This window comes from Electrophorus electricus, chromosome 23, assembly GCF_041902795.1.
Source record: "Electrophorus electricus isolate QZ-2024a chromosome 23, ASM4190279v1, whole genome shotgun sequence".
Classification (NCBI taxonomy): domain Eukaryota; kingdom Metazoa; phylum Chordata; class Actinopteri; order Gymnotiformes; family Gymnotidae; genus Electrophorus; species Electrophorus electricus.
The window spans coordinates 5489958-5517460 of NC_137519.1; the positions used below are offsets into that span (position 1 = coordinate 5489958).

General features: G+C 45.6%; 1 protein-coding gene across 3 annotated transcripts in view; it reads right to left on the reverse strand.

Moving 5' to 3' along the window:
• Window positions 1–5175: 5175 nt before the first annotated feature.
• crebbpa (CREB binding lysine acetyltransferase a) overlaps window positions 5176–27503 on the reverse strand; it is a 36708-nt gene continuing 14380 nt past the window's right edge. The window contains exons 3-31 of one of the 3 annotated variants that reach the window (XM_035520767.2): window positions 22981–23151; window positions 22389–22632; window positions 21337–21450; window positions 20514–20777; window positions 20135–20240; window positions 19547–19684; window positions 19218–19335; window positions 18872–19043; window positions 18110–18172; window positions 17814–17935; window positions 17473–17646; window positions 17044–17292; window positions 16661–16828; window positions 15777–15957; window positions 15268–15386; window positions 14160–14399; window positions 13543–13631; window positions 12922–13002; window positions 12551–12607; window positions 11941–12018; window positions 11780–11847; window positions 11433–11583; window positions 10893–11039; window positions 10690–10803; window positions 10387–10552; window positions 10051–10218; window positions 9643–9804; window positions 9238–9519; window positions 5176–8588 (exon numbers count right to left, since the gene is read on the reverse strand). In XM_035520767.2, the coding sequence (XP_035376660.2) occupies window positions 6321–8588; window positions 9238–9519; window positions 9643–9804; window positions 10051–10218; window positions 10387–10552; window positions 10690–10803; window positions 10893–11039; window positions 11433–11583; window positions 11780–11847; window positions 11941–12018; window positions 12551–12607; window positions 12922–13002; window positions 13543–13631; window positions 14160–14399; window positions 15268–15386; window positions 15777–15957; window positions 16661–16828; window positions 17044–17292; window positions 17473–17646; window positions 17814–17935; window positions 18110–18172; window positions 18872–19043; window positions 19218–19335; window positions 19547–19684; window positions 20135–20240; window positions 20514–20777; window positions 21337–21450; window positions 22389–22632; window positions 22981–23151 (6474 nt within the window). In that variant the 3' untranslated portion in view covers window positions 5176–6320. Of the gene's footprint in view, window positions 8589–9237; window positions 9520–9642; window positions 9805–10050; window positions 10219–10386; window positions 10553–10689; window positions 10804–10892; window positions 11040–11432; window positions 11584–11779; window positions 11848–11940; window positions 12019–12550; window positions 12608–12921; window positions 13003–13542; window positions 13632–14159; window positions 14400–15267; window positions 15387–15776; window positions 15958–16660; window positions 16829–17043; window positions 17293–17472; window positions 17647–17813; window positions 17936–18109; window positions 18173–18871; window positions 19044–19217; window positions 19336–19546; window positions 19685–20134; window positions 20241–20513; window positions 20778–21336; window positions 21451–22388; window positions 22636–22980; window positions 23152–27503 lie in introns of all 3 variants that reach the window. The other 2 variants (XM_035520766.2, XM_035520765.2) reach the window with 2 other exon arrangements.

The window sequence follows — 27503 nt, forward strand, 5'->3', positions numbered from 1 at the left end:
TCAGGCAAAATGGGCAAAAAAGAGATTTAATTTATGCTGAAAAGTCAAAACTTGTATAAAGTCTTTCAGAGGAATGCAGCACTCTTAAAATTGCTAAGATATTGTGGCATGATCACAGAACCATCAAATGTTTTGTTGTATATAGTCAACTGGGTCGCGAGAAATGTGCTGAGAAAAAAGACGCAGTTTAACTGCCAAATATTTGAGAAGAATCAAACGTGAAGTGACCAGGAACCCTTTATCCTCCAGTGTGGTCATATTCCTGAACTGCAACCTACCTGGAGTGCCCAGAAGTACAAGGTGGTCAGGATTCAGGGATATGGACAAGGTAAGGAAGGGTGAAAGCCGACCACCACTGAACAAGACACATAAGGTGAAACGTCAAGACTGGGCCAAGAAATATCTGAAGACACATTTTTCAAAGGTTTTATGGACTGAAGAGACGAGAGTGACTCTTGACGGACCAGATGGATGGGCCCATGGATCAGTAACAGGCACAGAGCTGCACTTGACTCAGGTGGAGGTGGGATATTATTAAAGATGAGCTAGTTGGACCTTTTCAGGTTGAAGATGGACTCCAAATCAACTCCCACACCTACTGCTAGTTATTAGAAGACACTTTCTTCAAGCAGTGGTACAGGAAGAAGCCTGCATTTTTCAAGAAGACCATGATTTTTATGTAGGACAATGCTCCATCGCATGCATCGAAGTACACTGCTGTGTGACTAGCCAGTAGAGGCCTTAAAGATGAAAGAATAATGACATGGCCCCCTTCCTCACCTGACCTACACCCTTTTGAGAACTTCTGGGCCCTTCTTAAACAGGATATTTATGGTGTAGGAAAACAGTAAAGCTGTGGTTGCTTCTGCAAAAAAATTGATAGTCAACAGAATAGCAAACAAAGTTCATGACTGGAAGGTTATTGAGAGGAAGGGTGGCTATATTGGTGACTGATTTTTTTTAATGTCATAAGCTTTTATTTGTACATTTTGAGTTGTTTATTATCATCACTTTAACAGATGAAAATAAACAAGTGAGAAGGGAAAATGTCCGTTTTCATTTAGTTGCATAATTCTGCACACTAATAGTTGCGCCATAATTAGGCACATAGATATTGTCCTAAAAAAGACAAAACCTCACTTTTACTCTTTTAAATATTCAGGTTTGAGGTTTAAGATTTTGGATTGACTGAGAGCACTGTAGTTGTTCAGTAATAAAATGAATCCTCAAAAATACAACTTGCCTAATAATGGTGCACACAGCGTAGCGCATACAAGGTCAGTTCCAGAAAGTGGACATAGCCCCAGCAACCTGCCCATGTTCCTCTCCCAGAAGTGAGACCATGCTATCGTCCTCGCTCAGAAATAACTCGCCTACTCACCTACTCTGAGAAAGTCAAAAATGAAAGTCCACACTTCTCTTTGTTTATTTAAAAAACTGTAACGTCCATACATCCGGGAAGCATCAGGCCATTTCAAGGAATGTTACTATCCATTCACACCCTTTAAATATTTGTGCTGATGCAAAGAATGGCATTTTTGTAGTTCAAAAAAATTGGGACATGGATTTTCGTCTCCCGTTGATGTTCATAAGAAAACCTGTGGCGGGGATGTGAATTGGAGGGCTGACGGTATCAGTTGTTGGCAAGGCGAATTGGACTCATATTTAATCAGTATCATCATGTTCGCCCTCTGGATTACTTCATAGAAACAGCTGGAGAGTTCCTCCGTGCAACTGTCCTGGATGAAATTTCATTGTAACCTCCCAGCTGCAAGTGATTTTCTCCCAGTTAACTCTTGTCCCCAAGACATCCAGCAAAGCCAATTTCCTTTCTCTTTGATCAGTAATTTTACCTTTTATCTTGTCTGAAATGGCCCTTGCTTAAGTAAATGGGAGACACGTAATCAAAATCAAAACCCCATGAGGGTCTGTATTTGTTAATCTGTGCACATCAACATACTCTTCCAACTTTTCTAGAAACTTCAAAGGATCACACTGTAAAGCATCCTTGGGTTCCATGAATGGTGCTATATAAGTGTAACTTCTTTCATTAACTCTCTCAAACACACATTTAGAGCGGTTAAACTTTCATAAGCTATTAGTCAAAGAGTCCAGCTCTATAGGGTTGAGTGTCTTAACAACAATAGCTACATTCTCTTCCCCACCAAGGTGAACCATAGGGGTAGAATGGATTGGCGCTATAGGGAATCTAACCATGCAGTCAGAGCCCTGATCACATCAGCTCTGGGACTGAGGAGCTTCCTTCCAACAACCATTTCAGCTCTGATCTGGTGCTGATGCTGTACTCTGGTTTACATGCAACAGAGGAACCTTGGCCTATAATCCTCTCTTTCAACTGAATTTGGTGTCATGGTTTTCAGCATAATCTGGCATGCTGCTCTTGCATGCTGCAACATATTTGATATCTTTTCAACACATGGATTAAGCCTAGGATTGTCAATCCTAAAGGCTGAGATTAATTTTTTTTCCATTCTTCCTTCAGAATAATTTGACCTGCTTGGTATTTTTTAATAGACATTATGCTTTCACCAATCCAAGAGTGAAGCACATTATTTTGTCTTAAGTATATCTCCCTTGGTCTCTACTTCCCCTAATCTTTTCCTAGTTAATTTGTTTGAGGCAATGATCCTATGATGCGCATTAGCAATTTTCCTCTTCTAATTCTTGGGCATTTTAGAATCGTTTTCAGGACACAGCTCAGTAATAAAATAATCCAGAGTATTCTCAATCCTGTCAAGTAGTTCACGTGAAGCATTCTTAGTAACTAGTTTCCCCATTGTAAAAGTCACTCGATGTAATAGTCTAGAAGCAAATCTGTTTTAATGACTATACACTATCTGGTTATGTTACAATACCGTAAGGTACATTGGACGCAGTCACACTGCTTCGGGTACAGACAACTGTAACATTATTACTGCCATACTACATTGATACTTTATTACTAGACGTTTGAGTTACTTTAGAAATGTCCACATTTCAGGTAATTTAGAAACATACATGTCGGTTCAGTTACTTTAGAAACTTACCAAACACACAATATGTTCCAATTACTTTAGAAACTTAAATTTATATTCTTTATGCCACTCTTCCAAAACAGTTTGGGATTTTTAATTACTTCAGAACTTTCACAAGATTACCAGAAATGTGGCCTAAAATCTTGCTGCTATGATAGAACAAAAATAACCCAGGATTATCCATGTCCTTAAACTTTTAGAGGTATGTAAAATGTCTTTATAGGTTTTTAAATGAGAGTATAACCTAAAAGTAACAATATAAAGACAGAAAAGAGTTTTACTTACCTACTTATCTTCTCCACTTTTTGTTTTGGAAAGTCCCTCCTGGCTGGCTCACCAGCTGTGCTTAGCAAATATGCCTCTCAGTGCAGGGTATTGGATTTAACCCTATTTGGGTGGAGTTTCTACGAGAGAGAACATTTCTCACCGGTTTGTGTGTGTTGATTGTAGTGTCCTTGGATATGAGAAAGGTGCAATATAACTAACTAATAAGAAAGAAAAGCTCTCTGAACTTGATGAAAAATGGTATTTTTTAAAATTCCAGTTAGAATCTGTGGTTGTCATATGAAACAGCACAATCACCATGATGATCGCAGTGCAACCTAACTTAATTACAGGCCAAATCAGATTTAAGAGCACAATTGCTGACACTGCCAGAAGATAATCGTATGCTTTGGGTCACAGATTGCACGTTAAAATTTCGTTTTTTTGTGCATTGTGTCAGGAGACTTCTTTTATGATTTGTGAAAGTGTATACCCGTCTTTAGGAGAATAGCTATGTGGCTTCAGTATGTTTGTTAGAACAACTTTGAAAACACTGCAAATTAAGAATTTAGCTGATGCTAAATTTTAAATAGTAATTTAACTGTAAAATATCTCCTTTGAGATTGAAAGTTAATTTTTTATAATGTTCACAATAATACAAATATTTGAATATTTTGTTAAGTAATTTAGAAAAAAATTGTTTTAGACAAATTCAGGTAGGTAGCTAGCTAAGTAACGATATAAAGTACTCCAGCATGCTATATTACCTTTAAGGCTACTGATTATCTTGCTAATTAAAGCCTGTAGCAAAACTAGCTACTATGGCTGTGAAATGCAGTTTTGTGCAGGCACTTTATAGATGCAGTCATAGCCAAGACATATGGACCTTTAAGAATAATGCAATTTTTAAATAAAATACAGGTTTTTGGACAAATAGGATTCCTCAAGCACATTAATTTAATAACAGGCTGTACACACATATTCTTTAAAACTAATCACCTAGTGTAATACATGCTGTGCGAAGACCTATATTTCACTTAAAAATGTAAAAATTCAATTTTCAGTTTCATGCATGTACTCTTAACCATATCAGAACACAGCCTACACAGTAACGCATTTCCCAGCCACACTAATTTGTGATGTTATTTCACACAATTCCTTCCCACTGTTTGTGGGTGGATTAATTTTTGATCAAGTCTGATTTAACCAATTTTTAAAAAAATAATTAAAAAGCAATTTCTGTTTTCACTTGTAAAATGTACTTTTTTTTGGGACAGATTTTGATCTGCCTTTGTGGTCAAGTGTTCCTACAATCACAATGCTTGTAACTTCAATTGTTCAATCTAAATCTCAAGACTGCAGACCTGTGGATTCTGTAGAAGGGCAGATGGTTTAATTACCTGATGCCATCATTCATATTTTGGCCCTCCAGGACCAGTATGCAATGCATCTTAATACAGATTACAGAATAAGTAATACCGTTCTAGCCACTAGAACTATTGAAGATCAGGACAGGACTGGATTATAGGACCCGATTTGTCGGAGAGTATAACCAACATGGACACCATGTGGTTGTGAAGCACCACTGTGACACCACTACCTTGTGCAAAATTTCCTGCTTTCTAACCATGACAAACCAGTTCCATGATGTGCTTTGCATCGAAAAACAGATCCATGGTTGTTCCAAAGACAAGGGGAATGGGTTCGAGTCCCTTGAGGAACAGTCTTCTGGTACAAAAACCATCTTTGTCTAAAGGACGTTTTAACTGCAGTACTGCGCTCAACCATATCCTTGTTCACTAGTTGACATGCCAGCACCATCCAATCCGAGAATGGAAAGAAAGAAAATGGGAAACGGTGACAAAACAAGCAAAAGTAGATTTGATCTGTTGCACACAGTTTATTTAACAATATGGTATATAAGTAAGAAATAAGTTTTTTAACCAGTTTATACAGTGATTCCATTCTCTCTTCCTTATATTTATAGTATTTTGCGTAATAACTTGCATGATTTACACCGAGAGGAAAAGTGGAGCCCCAGTTCAAGTTTGTGTGTGAGAGGAATGAGGGTCGATAGCAGAACTCTGTGTTCCAAAAGCAGTCAACCAGTGATGGCTCATTCCAGACCCACGCAGCTTAGGGCCTCCTCCCCTCACGCTTTATACTCATAGATCTGTGTCACAAAATCAGGACAAAAAGCAACAATTTTCTACATCTGCGAGACAGAAATTCTGGATCCAGGCCAGTGAGATGGTGGTGTTTACACATACTCTTGGGGTTGTTGATGTATTGTGTTTGACGTGTGTGTGTGCCCAGTTCCTATCAACACAAACAAATAGTTCTCCTCAAAAAGACTTCACAATGAGGAAAGGAGGGTTTTCCTCCAAAATGCATGTCTGAAAAACAAAACAAAAAATTAAACGGTACAACACTAGAATACAATCGCCAGGAAAGACAAGAGCAGAAAAAAACCTTGCCCAAATTCCCAGACAAATTATTTTACAGTCTTTGAACACAAATGTTTTAAAGTTAGGGTACAAAATAAAAAGGTATGAATAATATAATGAACTTTTGTAAATTTTCTTAAAAAAGAGCAGGCATGAAACCATACCCCCCGAAAAGAATGCAAAACAAAACACCAAAAATGTGAAAAAAAAAAACAACGACCATATTTGGTCTCAACCAAAAAATATATTCTTTGTGATTTAAATTTATTTTTAAACAGCAATTTCTAATTCCTCAACTCAAAGGAAGAAATATCAGTCTTGCTTTAGGAAACATATCAACATTCCTAGGATTGATGACTTTTTTTTATTTTTCCATTGCTCTCCCCCCCCCCCCAAACTTACATATTTTGGAACTTTTTACATGTCAGTACAAAAATTATTTATAGAGGAAAACAAAAAACAAAAACAACAACAATAACAACAAAAAACGGCCAAAAAGGGGAAGGATAAAGGACCTGGGGAGGGGAGGTGAGGGAAAATGGGGAAGGTGGGCGGCGCTAATTCGCAGAAATCGCTACAATCCCTCCACAAATTTCTCCAGCGTGTCCCCCGTGGTGTCTCCGACCATGGCTAAGTCATTGGCCAGCGCCCCTCGGCTGGGGGTGTTGAGCTGTGGGAGCATAGCACTCTGCTCTGGTGTGCCTAGGTGTCCCTGTTCCATAGCGCCCGGCATGGGTGCGCTGAGGCTGGGGTGGGGCGATCCAGAGTGGGGCGGAGCATGTTGGGGAGAAGGCTGCGTCTGCACCTGTGGTGATGGGCTGGAATGCGGTGGCGGCGGTTGCCGCGACGGCGGCCGGGGTGACTGCACGGGTGCAGGTGAGCGCACCTGATTGCCAAGCGCATTAGCCATGGGCTGGCCGGAGAGCAGGTGGGCCTGTGGGCTCATGGGGCCTGGCGGTGCAGGCGAGCCCATCTGGGGCTTGAGTACAGCCGCCTGCTGTTGCTGTTGCTGCTGCTGTTGAAGTATGCGCTGGTGCAGGAGGTTCTGTGTGCTGTCCATACCCAGCCCAGCCTGCCCCATCTGGGCCATGGGTGGGAGCTGGCCCATGGGTCCGCTGGAACCCTGCATGGCCAACTGCTGCTGCATGCGGAGCTGCGAGTAGCTGGGGGCGGTGCCCTGTGCCTGTGGGAATGGACCGTGCGGCTGGGCCATTCCGCTCTGCTGCTGCTGCTGCTGCTGCTGTTGTTGTTGTTGTTGTTGTTGTTGTTGTTGCCGCAGGAGTTGCCTGCGATAGATCTCCTGCAGCTGGGGGTTGTTGGCGTGGGCTGGATTTATCAGCGGAGCCTGTGGGCCGAGGGCTGCCATGGCCTGCGCCGCGGCCTGGGGCTGGGGCTGCATGCCTGGTCTCTGCCCGGCCTGCATGGCCATGGCCTGCATCGCAGGCTGCGAGGGGTGCATGCCCTGCGGCGGCATCGGTGCTGGCTGCTGTGGCTGCGGCTGCGGTTGCTGTTGCTGCTGCTGTGGCTGGCTGGCGTGGTACTTGGCCGTCCTCTGTTTGATAAAGGCAGCCATGAGCTGGGGGTTGGACTTGAGGATGTTGAGGACCTGCTGCTGCTGCTGGGGTGAGCTGGGTGACTTGAGCGTGCGCAGTAGGTCCTGCAGGGCGTTGGGGGCGATAGCGCCGGGCCGCTGGGGCGCCTGGGGCCTCTGGCCCTGGGCCGGTACCATCATGCGCTGCTGCTGCTGCTGTTGTTGCTGCGATGGTGGCTGCTGGGGCATCATGGGTCTCTGCAGGGTCATGGCCGACTGGGGGCCGGGCGCCACCTGCGGGGCGGGCACCTGCGGCTGGGCGGGCTGCATGCCAGGCTGCGGTGCTCCAGGCCACTGACCCGGCGATATGGCAGGCATGACCTGTGGCCCGCGGGGCCCTACCATCTGCATGGGCGGCTGCATGGGGCCGGGCATACGCTGCTGCTGGTGGTTCATGGGAAGGCCATTCATGGTCATGCGGTAGTTCTGGTTCTGCTGAGCCTGAGCCACCATCTCTATGTGCCTTGCGATCTTGACAGCGGCTGCCGGTGGGTGCTGCTGTGGGGGTGGTTGCGGCTGGGGCGGCGGTTGGGGGGTCTGGGGGGTCTGGGGGAGAGGTGACTGCTGCTGATGCAGGGGGGAGGCCTGCGGTCCGGGCTTGCCCTGCGAGGCTGCTGTGGGGGGCTGGCTGTTGCGGGGGCCAGAAGGGTAGCCGGGGGACATGACACCAGCGTTGGGAGTGGAGGGTTGGTTGGAGAGAGGCTGCGGAGTCTGGGGCGTGTGTGGCTGCTGGTGCGGCGTGGGCGTGCTGGGGGCGGTAGAGGGGGGCGGGGAGGGCAGGTTGCTCTGGGGCATGCTCCGTCCCTGCATGGAGGCCATGCGACGGCGCATCATCTGCGCCTGCTGCAGCCGGTGCTGGAGCTGCTGCTGGCGGAGCTTGTGCTTGATGTTGAGGCAGAAGGGCACGGGGCACTTGTTCTCCTGGCAATGCTTGGCGTGGTAGCAGCACAGTGCGATGAGCTGCTTGCACACGGGGCAGCCGCCGTTGGTCTTGCGCTTGCAGCCCTTGGTGTGCTGCACCACCCGCTTCATCTTCTGGCAGGACGGCAGGGAGCAGTTGGCATTGCGGCACTGGCAGGCGTGCACCAGTGACTGGATGCAGCGCTGGATGCTCAGGCGCCGGCTCTCCTGGGGGCTCTTGGAGGCTTCTCCGCTTTGACCATTGCTGTCGTCGTCCAGACCCAAACCCCACTTAACCATTGGGTGCTCGTGGCCTTTAGTGTTATAACAGTTGATGCACAAGTCAAAGTCCTGAAAGGGAAAAGAAGTAATTCAATTTGCGAGTGGAGACCATAACAATCCAGAAAACTGAACTTGTCTATGAACCAAACTCCTGGACAAGTATTGGACCTAGTCTCTGTGCCAATGGTGAATCACCACTGGAAATTCTTTTAAGGCTTTTAAGGCTTGATCTGGGTCTAAGACTCTGGTCCTGTAAAAAGCAACCTGAAGTTATTGGTTAATAAGCCCTTTTACCACAGCCAGATTTACTGTGCAGCATAAGGTACTACATATTATGTTAAAAATAACAAAACACAAAGCACTACAGTTAATATGAAGGAAAGCAATGGTACCTCAGTAAACACACCTGTGTTTTACCTCAGTAAAAACCCCAGTTGCCTCTTATGACCTTTTTTTAAAATTCAAAGGGCTTCCTTTCATGTCAATTAGATACTTTATCCAGGACTCTAGAAATTATCCTAAACTAATCTACACGCCATAACAAACCTACATGGATCTTAGGATTTTTTTTTTTTACCCCTCTCCTGAAAAACTGCTGTTATTTTAAGGTTTGCAAGTATTGGTGTGAGCTAATCCTGTAACCCAGGCAACACCAGCCTGGTGACCTCACTCAACACCCCCTCCCCCCCTTGAGGGCATGTGTGTGTCTGGGCCTCACCTCGCAGACGGTGCAGTGCCAGCGTGTCTCCACGTGGTGCTTGCACTCATTGCAGGTGTAGACGAAGCGGTCCTGGCCCTGGTTGTGGAGCTCCACCAGCATGCACATGGTGCTCCACTTGCAGCGGCGCAGAGAGCTGAATTCCCAATGCTTGTCGCGTGCGAGCGTCAGGAAGGCGTCCCGCCCGTCCATCAGGTCACAGGTCAGCAGCGGGTCCGGGTCCATAATGGGTGGCAGCGTGTTCACCATCGGCCCAGAATGCAGGTGGATCACGAAGAAAACCTGGGGGTGGGGGGGTCAGGGGGCAAGTTAAGTGGAATTCAGTCCAGGGTCGATGCTATATTTTTTCAAGAGAGAGAGAGAGAAACTGACAAAGGATGTGCAAATAAAAAAATGACATCACACCTCTTTGTGTTTCTCCATGGTAGCATAGAGTTTCTGGGACAGATCATTGGCTACATTCGGCATCCCAGGCTTCTTCTTGTTGGCCCGACTGACACTGCTCTTATTTTTATTTGTCTTCTTACTGTTCTTCTTCTTGGCATTCTTGCTGTCCCCGGGTGTGCCCTATAAGAGGAACAGATGAGATTGCATGCTGTAGGGGGTAAACAAGCGAGACTGCAGACCCAAACAAATTATTGTGGCAGTCAGCATACTAATGGTAAATCTCTAAAATAAAAATTTTAGTACTACTGTGTGTGCAAGGATTGTACTACAGTGACTTAATAAAGGTCATGTACAGATGACGGCCAAGAGCGCACAGTGAATGAGAGAGGGTGCAGCCTTAACACTGGTTAAAAGGTCATGGGTCACCTCCGGGGTTTCGCATGCTGCCGTGTTCTCTTCCTTCTTTCTCTCCTCCTCCTCCTGCTCCAGCTCCTTGATGCTTTCCTCCAGGACGTTGGGCCAGAAATCGCCCTCGAAGTATGGCAGCTCGTTCGCGCTAGTCAGACGGTCCTCAGTCGCTTGCTTGAAGATGTCCTGTCAAAATGTACTTGCACTGTCAGAATGACCATCTGAAATCCTCAATCCATATTCTGTCCTGTAGCATACCAGCATTATGTATACAGACTCGACGGGTTAACGTCCCCTCTTTTGCATCTTGTGATTAAGCCCTGGAGAAGGAGCAGTGGTAGGGGCCAGCTGTACCTTGTAGTCGTGCAGTATCCGCTCCGCGAAGGCCTTGTCCAACATTTTGCGGTACCATTCCTGCAGGCGCTTGGGCTTGGGGATCTTCTGGTCGGCAGGGTGACAGTGGAAGATGTAGTCGTCGCCTTCACTGGGAGGGCATGCCCAAATATGCCCCGTCACATACCTATAGAGAAATATCAAAAACCCAAGTTGGGCCTACATGACAACGTCTATTATCAGTCATTAGTCCATTACTAGTTATTAGTAGTTTAAAGAAAGAAAAATGAGACACATACACAAAACTGAAAAAAGGAAACATACCCGAGTTTTTTGACGTATTCCAAATAGCCAATGAGGATTTCGTGATAGACAGCTGTCCTAAGCATGCGAGGTCTAAAGAAGTGAATACTGTCGAGGTATGATATGTATACCCGTCTGCAACGATAATAAGAAAACCATCAGTATCACCCGGCAGGCCTCTTAACATGGAGCGTGTACTTGTGTGCAAGTGTGTGCGGTTGTACCTGGTGTTGGGGAAAGGGCAGTCAGAGCCATACTCCTGCACATGCATGCCGAAAAAACACACGTCAACTCCATCAATCTCCTCGAAGGCGAAAAGTGCTTTGGTTCTGTAGGGGAAGCTTTCAGCCATCTCGCCAGTGTCTACAAACCTAGAAGTACAGCAGGTTATCAATAATTTTTTATTACTTACACACACACACACACACACATACACACACACACACACACACACACACACACTCTCTCTCTGTGTGTGTGTGGCACCCTAAAGAGATTTGCTCTTTGACTAGTTTCCTAATTGCTTCTCAATACACTCTCATGGCTGTAGGAAGGTTTGCTGCCTGCCTCGATATGAAACTCTTTAGAAAGAAAGAAAACATGCAGGCATGGCCCTATGATTCCAATCAGTTCCCTCATATACAGCCAGAGGGTTTACCTGGCCCTGAAATACAGCAAGAAGGTTTAAGAGGCCTTAATGTAAAGTCAGGTTTACCTAGCCTAGATATATTCATATTCATATTTTTACAAACCAGAGGGTTTACCTGGCCTTCATGCCGGGTTTGACCTCCACCGTCTTGTCAGAACTAGCGACTACTCGTACGAACACCTCGCCAGCTTCTGGATGGTTCTGTCTTTTCAAGTACTTATTCACCCGGTCCTCTATATATGTGCCCAGTCGCGTTACCTGCAACCCTGATACACACACAGTCCATAGGAATAAGACTTGGTGTAGTATGCCGTGATGTACTTTGACAATGGAAAATTTCAGGCGTTTTCTCGTCAGCCACGATACATGCATGTTTAGGTAGCATTGCCATGGCCTTTGCCTCGTCACTTAGATCATTCATGCACAGTAAATTAAAAGCACATTGCAGAAATGGCCACTTACGTTTTGCAGAAAACTTATTTTCCTTCCTTGTCTTCCCGCTCTTCTTTAAACAGTTCTCACAGATAAAGCTATAGAGGCAAAATGGCCATCAGTTCTGATTGAGACGCATTTCCTATGTGGGCATAGATGCAGACTTTATGACTGAGAATTGAATGACTCACCCAGCAGGCCAGATGACTTCGTAATGTAGCACACATATCTGATGCATCTTGCGCCCACAATCTTTACATTCAACAAACCTGGATTAAGGATAGAATAGAAATCAATTATCGTTATCAGAGCAACATGATTCTCCTTGTGTTTGATTACAAGTGTCCCAATTGTGATGCACTAACTGCAAGTACTGATGGCAAGATAAAAATCATGCAGGCACGCATGTGTTACAGGACTACTGTCAAAGCTACTACACCCAAGACAATAAATGTTTTTGTGCTGTAAGGTTGGGCATCTAAGTGAGAGTAGGTTTAACAGCCTGACATCTGGAACCTAGTAGACTAAATTTCACCCTCATTTTTGATAATGGCTGAGTTTATTTGCATCCAGCAAACTGGTTGTAAAAGTTCAGATTTGGTGTGTCCATCGCCAGCAGTGGTTCCAATAGGTGGCGCTACTAAGCAGCATTCTAACCATGTCACAGGCCTTTGGGAGCTATATGATTACACAGGCCTGCTGTTAAGGCACATTTTTACACTGACAAAACATTAGGTCTGGATTATGGCACAATGGGAACTTGAATGTTTGCAGACAGTATACACGTGCCGATGTACTTACGGCTCAGGGTCTAGTGTGTCATTCTTCCTCCTCTCAAATTGGTCCTTAGAAATCATACTACAGTGAGAGAGAGGACAAAATTGTAAAATAGATCACAACTTTCTACAAAAAAAAAAAAAAAAAAGATTTAACTTAGTTTGCTCATACACACACAGACAATATATAATCCCCTTGGTTCATATTCTTGCTTGTACTCTCAAAGAGAAGATATCAAAAACTCTTAAATCGATTTGGTAAATTTGTTAACAAAAACTGGTGATAGCTTTATCTGTCTGATCGTGTTTTTAAATGAATAACTCACATGATAAGAAGAGTCAGATTAGAGCTGGTGAGAGTAGAGCTCTCAGAGAGGGTGTTGGTGTAGTACTCACGTTTGTGGCTGAGCAGGATCATCCCCCAGTGTCACGCTGTCTCCCTGGATCTCATTGAAGCACTTCTCACAGAAATGATACCTGTGCACAGCAGTTATTCAATTTGGCATGTGTACTTACACACTATTTGGTTACAGGTACATAGATATTTTTAAACTGTCACCATATTTTATTACCATTCTTGCTTTGATAAAATTTTTAAAAATATTTTTTCCGAGTTTCTCTGCAGCAGTGATGGCTTGCGCAACGACTGCAGTGACAGTGTCTATACTGCAGGGGGTGCAAGGGAGTCCGTTATGAGTAACCATACGTTTATTTAATTGAAAAAAAGTGCGTTTCTATAAGACAGCGTGCATAATTTAACTGTCAATGAATGAAAATTGAAAAAAGGAAAGTGTAAGAGAAAGAAAGTGTGACTATATTTCTTAGACACCATCCTCTAACAAGATGCAGTCCAAATAGGCTTACAAAATCTATAGAAAAAGGCGCCAAGACAAATGATACATTTGAGGAAGGATTTGAGTAGTAGTAGTAATAATAATAATACAACAACAAAAATAACAGATGACTGACACCCCCCCCCCCCCCCCAACCGCCTATTCTGGTAGGGAGTCCACTTACCTGTTCTGGTAGCTGTAGTAGGTGCCGTCTCTAGGAATGGTGCAAAGCTGTTTACCATAGCAGCACAGCGTTTGAGGGGAGAACTCGTACTGTAAGGGAGAAAAGAGAACGGTGAAGAGAGGAAACACAAACACACCCAAACCAACCCACTGCAAACAACCCATCCAGCTTACACCCAAATACCTACCATCCCTTCCAGCCACCCACCCACCCACAAAACAAACCAATTAAATGTTCAATAACTAGCAACGTCTCAGCCCAGAGTTCCTGATTTCCAGGCCTGAAGGAATGCAGTAACAGGCACTTCAGTGTTCAGTTGGTTGTCTCAGTGCAGGGACAGCAGTGAACAGGGCAGTTCTGCAAGCCCTTGATCTTCTTTCAAAGCCCTGATTGTGATGATCAATAAACCCATCCCCATTTACACGCATGCTCACTCACCCACCAAGCAACTCTCAACTTCACCCTCCCACCCACCCATTAATCCACCCTCTTCGCCTTCACTCCACTCACTTCACCTCCTCACACACACTGATTCACCCAGTTCATCCTCCCACTCACTCATTATCTTGTTCACCCACTCATTCACCCACCCCTGCAGTCCTTTTTTGCAAACTGACCTTCCTTCCGCAACAGTAGCCGAGGCCCTGCATGACGGGGTCGATCTCCTGCTCGAATACCTCGGCCAGCTTGGAGCAGTACTTGTAGACACGCGATGTCTTCCTGTTGTAGAGCCAGGCGTTGTTGAACATGAGCCAGACGTCGTCCACGTACTGCCAGGGCTCCTGGTACTGGCCTGTATCCAGCTTTCGCTTAATGGTGGATAGGTCAATAGGGTTCTTCACAATGTCGAAGTAGTCCTGCAGACACATCAAACAGGCTATAGTTACGAAGTGAGATTCTTTAGCCACTACGCTACAAAGGACAGGAAGGTGTTTCAAATAGTCACAACATGTTTAAAAAAGCCAGCACTGGTAACTGATTCATTTGTTTGATTCTGTGATCATGATGATTGTTAGCTGAGATTAAAAATAACACTACATTTTGGCATGCAGTGACTCCAAAGGAATGCGCGCTCCCTCAATGCTCATGAGCACCATTCCTTACGACAGGGATCTAAACGGAAATATTTGAAACTGGCCAGTGAGCTCCCCACTCACTCCAGGGACATTTTTGTGGTTTGTCTGAGAGCCATTGACTTAGTAGCAGCATTAATAAAAGTTTAAAGTGTGTATGGGTTTAGCAAACCATAGACAAACACATGGATCACACAATATGTGGCCTTTCATGAATGCACACTACAGCAACAGGAAGTAGTGCATGCATGCATTTAAAGAGAGCACATCGCTGAGGGCAGACATGCGGGATAAGTCGGGATTTAGCACAGTGATTGAGGTGTGTCGGTGGAGTCACCATGTCAGAGGTGGCCAATATGTCAATATACTATTACAACACTTCAAGACAACTTGTATAAATAAATAAGTAGATAAGATAAGATAAGGGCATAGTAGACAAACATCCAATCAGCTCTTTGTTACCAGGCAACTTTAAATTGATAATGCAACAAGACAGTTTGTTGTTTACAAACTCTCTACAACTAGTGAAAATGTCAATTTTATGAAATATTCATGTGGTAAATGTTTTGTCAACTGCAGTATGCTCAGGGAGATCTACTGTGAGACAGCAGAGGTGCAGTGGTATCGCCTGTCCTTTGTGAGGAGTACTCACGGGAATGCCCAGCAGTATTGGGTCCACGGGCTGACGGAAGGGCAGGGACTCGGGGTCCTGTCTGTACAGGGACTCCAGCGTGGGCATGAGCGCTTGCCGAAGCTCCTCTGGCTTGAAGACTGGGGGGGTTGGAGGACAGGGAGAGACAGAGAGACAAGATTTTTCATTCTCAGGCCGTTATTGCCATTTCTACTTACACGTCATTTCTTTACTAAAATCTTCAGCATTATTCTCAGAGTTTAGAGTAGTTTTTAGGCCATGCCTCCCAAAGCCGAGGTTTGATGAGGCATGGGCATGTCTAGCATGCTAAAATGTAGGAATACGTTACTCAAGCATACTAAAGAATAGCACAGCTAACTGAGACAGGGGTCAGCATTATGAGCTTGCAGGCTTGCAGGGGTCAGCATTATAAGCACGAGGACACGCAAACCTGTCTCCACCAGCTTTCGTCTTGTTTCGCTCAACCAGGTTGGCCTTCCCTGTAAAACATTCACCAGAGACACACTCACTCTTCCTGCGAGACTGCGAAGGTGAGGAGGACATCGTGCCATTCGTCCCGCCTTCTTCCTCTTCTTTGGTTTCCGGCTTCACGTCTGTCTTCTTGTCCTCCGTTTCCATAGGCTCCTGCTTGGCCTCTGTCCCATCTGGCTCTTCTTTCTTGACCAAGAGGGAGACAGAGTCGTCCTCTGCCTGTGGGAAAAATCATAAGTTTTATGTTTAAAGACTCCTTAGCACTCCACCTGTGCTATTCAATCCATGCAACGTAAATGCTGGATTGGTCCCGAGATCTGGAAACATCCTTGCCCCCCCTATCCTAACTAGACCCAGAGCAGGTGAATATGTACAAAATGCTGACCAGTTAGTTCTGTTTTTCTTAAGGCATCATAGATAAAGGTGGGCGTTTGCAACAACGCCCACCTTCTATACACGGTGTCATTAAACTATTGCTCGCTTATCCATCGCAGCAGTTGTTTATGTGGCAGTAGAGTGCTCACATGACTGCATGAAAGACTGCATGAAAGACTCTTTCCTGCTTGGTTCACTGTTCTTTAGTATATCAGCTGTTAACTGTGATTGCAATAATTACAGCTGCAATATGAAATTCAGCAATGAAAGGTTAACAGATATGTTAAAGGTGCGCTTCGATCACCCTGCTCAGTCTCAGGTGTCGTAATGAGTGTCTAATTGGACACTACCAAAACAATTATAGGCAGATTTTTTTTAAATTTCAGGGCACTCATTAGACCTTTAGTTCATTTATTTTTGCCTTATAATTGAGGTTTGTCTTGCATGTTTAAAATAAAGGCAGTCACAGAAATTCATACTGGTTTGCAGCTATGTAAAAAAAAGAAGAAGCCAAAAATGGCCCGAAACAAATGAACAGTCCCCCCACCTCCATCTTGGCATCGGTTTCCACAGCACCAGACTCGAAGTCCTGCTCTTCCTGTTTGGGCTCCACTCTGAGTTCGGCTGCTGTGGCCGGCAGCTCCGACACACCATGCTGAGAATGCAGGTCTGCACTTGCTGCCGACGTTGGGGTCAGCACTCGGTTATCACCACTCTGAATAAGAGACAGAGACAGAGAGAGAGAGAGACACACAGACAGTGACAGACTGCCCTGCTTATCCCCATTTTTGCACTATGAACCAGGACCAAGTGATTCAGTCATAAGAGCTCAGAATCAAGCAAAAATGGTGTCTAGCTGTTGCAGCCCAGAGTTGAACCTGGGGAAGAGAGAACAGGGTGGAGGATGAAGGTGTGTGTGTGCGCTCTCACAGGGGTGCCAGGGTGATGCAGTGCCTGGGCAGAGAGCTCCGTCTGGGGCTGAGGGTGCGGTTGGGTGCCCTGGGCAGGTGCTGGAGTGGGCGTGCTGGCCTGATTGGGCTGCAGGGCAGGCAGGTTTGCGGCAGAGGCGGAGCCTGCGTTGGGGGGCGGAGTGGCACCGAGGGGGGTTTGGGGCGGTGCGGGGCAGGTCATCTGTGGGCCCAGTGGGCCAAGTGCATTCAGAGGAAGGTTCTGGGGCTGCTGGGAAGATGGCAACACACATGCGCAGATGAAAGCACGCATGCACACACTGATGCAATAGGGTTGCAATATGGAATAGCAAATGTGAATGTGTGCAGATTCACAGGCATCCTAAGTTATGAATGCATGGATGTTAAACTAGACTATGCATTGTGTGTGTGTTCATGTGTTCTCCCTCACCTGCGTGACAGCTGCCTGCGTGTTGGGCTGGCCCATGTTGACATTCATGGTGTTTGTGTTGGCGGGAAACTGCTGCATAAACTGTGTCTGATTGGTGGTCTGAGCCACCATGTTCCCACTGTGAGCCCCAAGCATGCCTTGTGCCTGGGCCATCCGTGTGGGTGACATACCCATCTGAAAACAGCAGCAAGTGCGATCCATTTAAAAAATAAAGACATTGAGCAAAACGCAAAAGGCGGGAAAGAGTTCAGTCATCTTGACAGGACACACATTGGGAAAATGGTCCTGTCAAAATAATGTACGGTAGTGAATGAATGAGTGTGTGCGCGCAAGACACTGACCTGTGGAACAGAGCTCATGTTCATCTGCTGTGCGTGACCCATCGGAGACGCAGCCCGAGTCGCCACTGGAGCCTGGGACATCTGTACATTCTGCATGGACATCGCATTAAACTGGTTCATCCCTAAAATCACACACATACACAGTAAGATGCAAATCAACCTGCACAGTATGGATCTTTTCAGTCAGCTACAGAGAACACACGATTTAGGTGAACACACCCGTCAAAACTTCACCTCTCTTGCACGCACACATGCAGAAAACGAGCAGTCAGTAGCTGAGTTAAGCGGAGCAGTACCTTGGGTAACCTGCATGCGGTTCATCATCTGATTTGGCACATTGGGCATAGGCACAGGACCATCTGAACAAAGACAGACACACACACACACACACACGTGTAAGAAAGTGTATATAAACTCTAGAAAAATGCCTTCCTTGCATAGGTAGTCCCTAGTCACTGTATTAGGTTCACCTGCCTTACAAGTGGATTCTAGGTGAATTCTAAGCGTCCAATTACAATCTGTAGTCCACCTGGACACACGTACTGTTCATTAGCAACCTTATATCCTGTTTATCACGACCAAATGACTGACCACAGAACCCTTGCTGACCAGATGTTATGTGGACATTGGACCAACATAATATCAACATTGACATGGTAGTGACATGGTTGTGGTGGTTGAACTGGTACTGGTTGGACTGGTAGACATTTATCAGGCACAGCAGTTTTGCTGGAATGTTTAAACACAGCATGTTTCAGAGTGCTCCATCATCCAAACATTCAGCCAGCAGTGGTCCTGTGGTCAGAAACTGGCCACTGATGAAGGGATAGAGAAGTCAACAGAAACGGGCTATAGATTAGGTGTAAACATAGGGGTATAGACTAACTAAAAACATAGGGGCTATAGACTAAATAAGCATACGGGCTATAGACTAATTAAAAATATGTGGCTATAGACTGTAACTGTAAACCTAGAGTGTTTCTAATACAGTGACTGACATACTAGTATGCAAGAATGACGGTGATTGTGCCTTGTTCAGGTGCACGTGTGTAACTCACTCTGTGGCCTGGGACCCAGGGCACTGGGCTGATTCAGTGTGGGCTGCTGTGGCCCTGCAGCGGTCATAGGCGCCTGGTTAATGATCTGCTTCTGGAGACGAGACCGTCTCTTCTCCTCCAGCTCCTTCTGAATCTTGTAGATCTTCTCTGCTAGGAAATGGTAGTACTCATCCTACACACACCCACACATACACACAGTAAGCTAAAGGAACTCTCCACATAACACTTTACAACCAAAATACACCTATATACTTATTTTAAGTGCTGGTACTCTCCTGTGCCTTCAGTGAGGTTTACTTAAAGCAGCAGGCGCAAGACGCACATGTGTGTTTGTTCGTGTCCTCACCCTGCTGTTGGCAGACTCGTACATGTCTCCCTCCACCTTCCGTGCATATGCCACCAGATTCTCCATCCGTCGGTCCTTCAGAGCAGCAGGGTCCGGAGTGGGGAAAATGGCCTGAACTCTGTGTAACACATACACACACCCACACCCACACACACACACACCCCACTGTTAACATTGAATAGAAAATGAATGAGGTGTGGAGAAAGAAAGTAAGCTGTAAACAGCAGTACTACCAGCCCACAGGACAGTACTAACAGCCTTACAGCAGATAGTAGAGAGATGGCAGCTGTACTAAGAACAGACAGTGGAACATTAGCAGCAGTACTAACAGTTTGTGGACGAGGTGGTTGCGGAGGTCCTGAGTGACGTGCTCGTGCCAGGCTTTCCTCACCCCGCCTGTGGGCAGCGGAGCTGCTGTGGGCACGCTACCCAGAGCACCCACCGTGGTGCTGTCCGACATCAGCTGGCTGCAGGGGAGAGAGAGAGTGAGAGAGATGCTCCTTTACAAAGTACAATGGCACCCCCCTCCCCGACGTGGGACTTCACTTGTAAATGGACTGTATACGTTTAGTATGTGTGTGTATTTAGGAGTCAAATGATTTCATAGAAATTCATGAGTAATGCAACAAGATTGTCAAATTTAGCCCTCATTAAAAGATGTCCCTTAGTAATCACACCCTTAATACAGGACAGCAGTAAATGACCATTTAGTGTACCATATACAGAGCCTAAAGCTGTCTAAACTTGTGAATTAGATTGAAACTATTTAAAATGATATTATTTAAATTATTATTATTTAAAATTAATAGTATTACATACAATAGTGAAAGTTCAGTGCAGTTAAATTGAAACAGAACTTATAAGCCAGCACAGTGATTGAATTGGTAAACTTGTGTTAAGAGTTTGTTGTCTCCTACTTGTTGGCGTTGAGAGTGGATGGTATGTTGGTGTCTGGGTGCAGCTTGGCCTGTTCCGATGTGGGCAGCCCCATTGTCCCCCCACTTAGATTCATCTGGTTAGCACCTGCACATGACACACACACACACACACACACACACACACACACACACACACACACACACACACACACACACACACACACACACACACACACAATTGAGACCTGTGACCTACCCTTCAGATTTGTTTTACGTTAAGTTAATGATACCAGTTAATAATGTCACAAACCTGGTCAGTTTAACAAGACTGTATTTTTGTGGATGTCAGCAGCCTCCCCTTGATGGAAAACTGTGTGTGTGTGAGTGTAGATATTTGAGCGCATGTCTGTGTGTTTACCAAGAGCATTGAGTGGCCTCATCTGCTGCTGGTGCTGGGTCTGTGCGGGCTGTGTTGGGGGCTGGCCTGCTCCGGGCGGCTGTGTGGACGACTGCGTCTGTGTGGGCGTCTGGTTGCTGTATGGGAGCCCCAGGGCAGCATATGCCCGCTGCATTGAGCTGGGGTCAATGGGTGCAGGGGTGCTGAGTGCCGGTGCCGTGGGCTGACCTGAACCCACTGGACCCATCGAGCTCTGCACACCTGTGCTGGGGGAGCTCAGCATTGCTGAGAGAGAAATAGAAATTGGGGCGGGGTGACAGAGATGAAAGGAGAGAGAAAACGACAGATACAGAAAGGTTACTATTTGCACGATGAGCTCTGAATGATCTCAGCATCAATGACCATTTTAGGAAGCAAAGGAAAGAGAAGCAAGGGGGAAAAAAAACAAAACTAAAAAAGTTTAGGATCATTTAGGAGGGGCAGCGCCACAGCAGCACGAGTCCTCACACCACAAACCCCCCTAATTATCATCTCTTCATGCAGGTCCAGAACCACTTCTGTCCTAGCAGAGGTTTGCTTTAAGAGGGGATTCACAGCACTGGTGCAGCACACACAGTTTATGCAGGAAGAGGGAGGAGAGGCACATGAGAGGAGTGATTTAACAGAACGGCAAAAATAACAAGGGCAGAAATATATCAAAAACAACCTGCTATTAGTCTCATGGTATCAGGGAGTGAAAGGTTTAGGATAGCAAAAGCCTCATAACATGGTCAAGTAAGAGGAGGAGGTTTAGGAGGAGGCGGTTCGGAAACAGAGCAGGAGGCTTTGAGGATCGGATACTCACGCTGCTGGTTGCGCTTGTCGCTGGCGTTCTTGAGGGGGAGGCAGACAGGACAGTCGTGCCTGGTGCAGTTCTTCCAGTGAGAGATGATCTGTCTGGAGGAGGCACAGTGAGCCACTGCAGACAGAGAGATGATGCGAGAGAGAGAGACAGAGAGGGAGCGTCAAAATTTGTCTTCTTTCCAGTGGAACCTGTGGAGCAATGTAGCAGCTCAAAAGACCTCGTAAACACGCATGAACACAAACTCTGTGCTATTGGGGCATGTGTGCTTGACACAGTCAGTGTGCTCAAGGCCACAACTACGTGCTGCCTGAGGAGGCAGAGAAGTAGATGGTATGCCCGACAGCCGCTTCAGTTTCAAACAGGTTGCTTAAAGGATCGGTTTGCACAGAGAGGAAGCTTTCATTTCAGCACCCACACACACAAAATGTACATAAACACACCCCTAAAGCCAGTGGCATAACCGATCAAACTAGTCTCCATGTGCTTTTAAGCATCATTTAACCCTCCCGCACATCCACCCACACACACTCCCCCACTGGATGTGTGCGTGTACATTTTTGTGCATGAGTGTTTGGTGTCACAGTGAGTGAGCAAGGAGGTAAACAAAAAAAGAAGAAAAGCAGAGAGGAGGCAGTGTAATGAGCTGGATGGCTCTGCAGTCTCGCGCTCGGTGCACGCGTGGGTGTGTAGACTTGTGCATGCGTACGTGCACTTTATTAGTGAATGCACTTTATGTGCGTGTCTGCCTGATGAAATGATACCTGCCACTCTAACCAATGGCTAATGAATATCAGAGCAGCCTGCCCGAACAAGCAAGCAAGCAGCATTAAACACACTGTGTGAGTGTAGATCAGTAGCAGCACTTTTCCACATCTTCAACACCCCCTGCGAAACACACTCTTGCAGTCTCACAGACACACACGCATAGACACAGTTGTACACACAGACAGACAGACACACACACAAACAGTCGTACACGTGCACAGTGGCACAAACCCACAAGTGTGTAAACACGCACACAGACCTGTGACCTGAGTTGGGTTGAAACTCACCCTGGCAGGACTTCCCGGCCTGGCAGTGGGTCATGTGGTTGAGCACGTTCTTCATAGTCCTGCAGTGGGGCAGGGCACAGGGGCGCACCTCCCCGTTGGCCTGCTCCCGACGCTGGCACTTGTGGGCGTGGAGCAGCAGGACCAGCTGCTGCTGGATCAGCTTCCGCTTCTCCGGGTCGGCCGTGGGGCCCGTCGCCACACCCTGACCCCCTACCATCCCTACAGACACCTGCTGACCTGGAGGCTGCTAGAGGGAGGGGGAGAGAGAGAAGAACAGGAGAAAGGGAGAGACAGAAGAGTGGGAATGAGAAACAGTGAGGAAAGGAGAGAGATGTGTGAATATGCAGCAGCACGTCAGGGGAACTGCCACTATATTGGAACACAAAGGGTTTTTCCTTTCTTTTTTTTTTTCCAGATTCAGAAAGGAAAAATAATCAAGTTAAAACAGCAGCAGCAACAACCGGAGCAAAGTGAGGATGCAGAGAGACACCAGGATGCCAGCTCAGCCCTGCTGCTCCTGCGCTGGGGGACCGAGGGCACCTGAGCCACGCGGCTGGGCCAAAGTGCACCGCGAGGGGCGAGGAACACTCACCATGTTTGGCACGGTGGTGACATTGCCGCCCTTCAGGTCAGCGGGGAAGGGCGGCAGGCTGTTCTGCAGTGTGACTTTGCTCTGCAGCTGCGTGTTCACACCTGCTCCTGCCAATGGCTGCCCTCCTGTCTGGTACTGGCCAAACGGGCTACTGGCCCCTGGCATGCCCATCTACAGGGAGAGAGGGAGGGCCAGAACACATGAGCAATGGTAACAGTAAAGCGGGACTATTCTGACAGAAAACAATCCATGTAGGTCATGTCTCAACATTTCTTTCTGTTCTTTCAGAACAAAATGAACAAATTTAAATGTCTAACAAACAAATAACAACAACTGCTTAAAAGGTAAATCATTTAAAGCAAAGTCGAGTATTAGAGACCGATATGGAGATCTTAGTGACCGATGACAATATTTAGAGAGCAATGACCATTTGCTTTTTATAACAATTACATTTTTTCCCTTTTTAAAAAAATTTAATAATAAATTTAGAAACAAACTTAAATGAACATTTAACATCTGTTACTTTCTGTATTGTCTCTGTTTACATTTACACTCTGTCTGCAATGTACCTTTATCAGTGTACTTTTATATATAATATTATTTCAAAATGGCAATTAATCAACCCTATTAATCGGGTGACGACTGAAGGCAGGCATGAGCCCTGTAGAAAGCTGCCTAAGACTGGAAGCCCTACAGCAGTGTTTGGAGCTCTTAAAGCATGGCTAGTGTCAGCATCTTCACTGGAGGTCCTGTAGCACAGCGGGCACACAAGGAAACCTGGAACGGGCCCTGCCTCTCCAAGTCCTACGGCTCCCAGACCGCCTCCCCCTCGGGTTCCCTCCTCCCTGCCCTTAAAGATGAGCGGCCGCACGCTCTCCGTCACGGACAACGCTCCAGCAGGCCAGATAAAAGAGCCCAGCTGAGCACCACACGCAGCACCTCCCCCCTCTCCTTCCAGTCTTACACGCTTGAGCACATTCACACACACGCTCACAGAAACTCCAAAGCATGCACCTCCCCCGCCCGCACTCATTCGCATATAGATTTGTTACTCGCTTTTCAACATCCCTCCCTCTGTGTGTGTGTGTGGGGTTGCATGAGTTGGAGCTCCCTAGGCTATCCCCTCCGTAACTACTACTACTACAGTCAACGAACAATCAAATGTATAATCAAATTATTACCTTGGCATTTTATGCATTTGGGGGATGACTTACAATTTCAAGCATGTTACAGAGGTAGGAGAATGTACTTGTAGGACTCCTGACCAAGGACTCTTATTGGCATAATACAAAGCACTTGACCGGACGGGAATTGAACCCCAAGTATTGTTCCTACCTACTACATTATATACCAACTATTCTATTATTTGATTGTGGATAAAAACAGCACTATCATGACCATATGTTTCCCTCATCAGTTCTCACGTGGGCATGAAAGCACAGCTAGCCAGCTAGTGTTTTGGGAGTTCTAGCGTCAAGAACACCAGTAGTCTACTTTTCTGTTTTTGATGGCACTTCATTGTAAATTATCCTTCAGGGTAAACCATTTGTTGTTGCACATCTCAGAATTTTGTGCTTTTAAACTTATTTAAACAAAAATACAGATGTGTAGGCTGCTGTATTGACTAATTAGAATATTGAAGGCTAGAAGGCTAGCAAGCTTCATGCACTACTAGTCTCCCATGGTTTAATCACTTTCTGGAAAATTAGGAAAAGATACATGCTTATGTGGAAAGAAATATACCTTTACAAGTACTTATGTCTCTTGCTATATGGGTTGGTGCCCTTATGGACATAATGCAAAAAAACCAACAACAACAAACAAAAACAAACAAAAAAAACCAACCAGATTTGAGCCATTCTGTTTAATGGTTTGAGCTTATGTGGTTTAATTAAAATAGCGAATAATCAACCATCATGTTTGACCAATTGTGTCAGCTCTAGTGTGTCTAGTAATTCGCACACAAAGAGCCAACACGACCTTCAATTACTACCATCTCAAAATTTAACAAGTAATTCCTCATTTTCTCCCACTCTTGCAACACACACCAAGTTAATAAAATATATATCAGCTGATATTTAGGCAAATATAGTACCATTGCTAAAACACAATCCTATATATATTACGTTAATCTTAAAATGGAGTCTTGCTGTTGCATACAGATACAAAACCATAGAAAGAGGCCCCCCAAATGTGGTAAGCAGTCACACATACGTGCACACACACACACACCCCAGCCATGCTCTGATGTGGTAGGACTAGTGAGCGACACGTGAGAGCGAGACGGCAGAATGGCTTCCCTTCGATTTCCTGCGAAACCACAGTAGTGTCTGCTGTGAGGCAAACACACCGCTTTCTGCTGCCCCCCCCAAAAACACACACACGCGCGCACACTCTCGCAAGGGCACAGGCAACTGTCCGCTTTCTGATTAATTAGTGCCACACAAACACTCCTCAACTGCAAAACTTGGCTTTAGTATGGACAAAACAATGCATTACTGCACGCAACAACACAATATTGCTGCAGCATGCCAACACTAAGTTCCCACATATCTAATGCTAAAGGGAAACTCGACAACTTCTCCAGATCACATTCACCACATTCCAGTCACCATATTCATTTAGCTCACAGTGAAACTGGGTTCTGGGCTCTTCAGAGCTTCTTGGTCTAGAGCTGCGGGTCCCCAAGCCCAGTCCACCTGGAGGAGGTGAGCAAGGGCAACAGCGAGCTACTTTACCCGGCCCAGGTGTGCTGGGAGTGGGAGCAGAATGTAGAGTGTGCGCTGGCTGGTGCTTACCCCACACTGCACTGACCGGCCCTGTGCTGTCAGACAGCCCATCTCAGACAGGCAGTGGTGAGTGACACGATCGCTGAGGTGGAGAGGGAGAGCCTATTCAGCAGCAGCCATGTGGCAGTGCCGTTCAGGACCCGCTGGGCTGATGCCCTCCAAACACATTCCAGCACTTATCCTTCATCCAAGAGCTGATCTGGGTTTTTAAACTGAACGCTGATCGAACTGCACCGGCATAAACTATGTAACATAATGTACTGACTAGGTCATTGCCGACAGTACATTTATGTAACTTCTTAGTAAGCAAACTTACAAATTAACAGTTGAAACATTAATTTCTATACTAATGAAAATGCTCTGTAATTTAAAAGCACACTCACTGGGGAATGAAGAATTTCTAGCTGTAAACAACACCACCTATTATGTGAGCAGCGGTGTCTGGTAAGGACACACAGTGAGGAATCTCTGGTGTCCCTACAGAGGAGCAGCTGGGCAGCCCTGGCGGAGCCGCGGAGGGTGCCAAGCCTGCAGATATAGCCCCCTCCCCCCCTTATGCAGGGATGAGTTTGGTCACCCATGCAGCTCTGCTTTTGGTTTTTCATCCTTTGAATTAGGGCTGTCATCATCAGATTTTCACTACACAATTATTTTTGGCCAAAAGCATTCACAATAACAGTAGAAAACTTGAACAAAACAGGTGCAAGAAGCTGCCTGCTTAAGTGAAACGGAACAGACTGATCACGTAGCTTTACAATGTACATTTGCGGCATTTAGCTGACACTTTTATCCAAAGCAACTAAATATAACGAGTAATTGAGGGTTAAGGGTCTTGTTCAGGGGCCCAACAGTGGCAACTTGGCAGTGGTGGGGCTTGAACTTGCAACCTACCACCTCCACAGCTCCATGTCAGAGTAGTGCAGCAGAGTTTAAAGGAGAATGCTGCATATGAAGAGCCTACAGCTCCTATGGTCCCATATGTAGCTGGTTTAGTATTAACCTGTTCATAATTTAAAAAGACGTTGACGTTAAATTGTGTGTTGATATTCGCTGGTAAGCTAAGTGTTAGCCTACTAATACCATGCTAAACTAATGCTGTTCATAGCTATAATGCTAACTGGTGATAAAATTATATAACTGTTTTGATCTTTCCTGTATTATTTCAGATAACATGACTCAGTTGTCACTACCTCGTATAAAAATCATATGGTCATAAGCCTAGTAAATTTCCAAGTTTAGTGCGAAATCATCTACCTCCATTTCTGGTGCTGGATTATTTACGATATTATCGTATGTGCATTGTTAACATAGCAATATTTCATTTTTAAATATCACATTCATCATCAAAAGCAGTGTATCGCATCCTTTTGGCGCAGCCGAGTGAGGGGCTAATGTCTGACCCATTAATGTGTTGAGTTGGTCAAGTGAACCAACAGAGCTGTAAATAAAATGATTTCCTGTTTGTCTGCTTGGTCTGCAACTGCCACTGGATGCTTTGTAATCAACAATGTAACTGCATTCATTCAGTGTTGCCTTTGGAAACAAGAATATTACAGAATTCATTCAGTGATGCCTTTGGAAACAAGAATATTACAGAATACATTCAGTGATGCCTTTGGAAAAAAGAATATTACAGAATTCATTCAGTGTTGCCTTTGGAAACAAGAATATGCCAGAATACATTCAGTGTTGCATTTAGAAAAGGTCTTGATGTTCTTATGCTACACTGGGAGC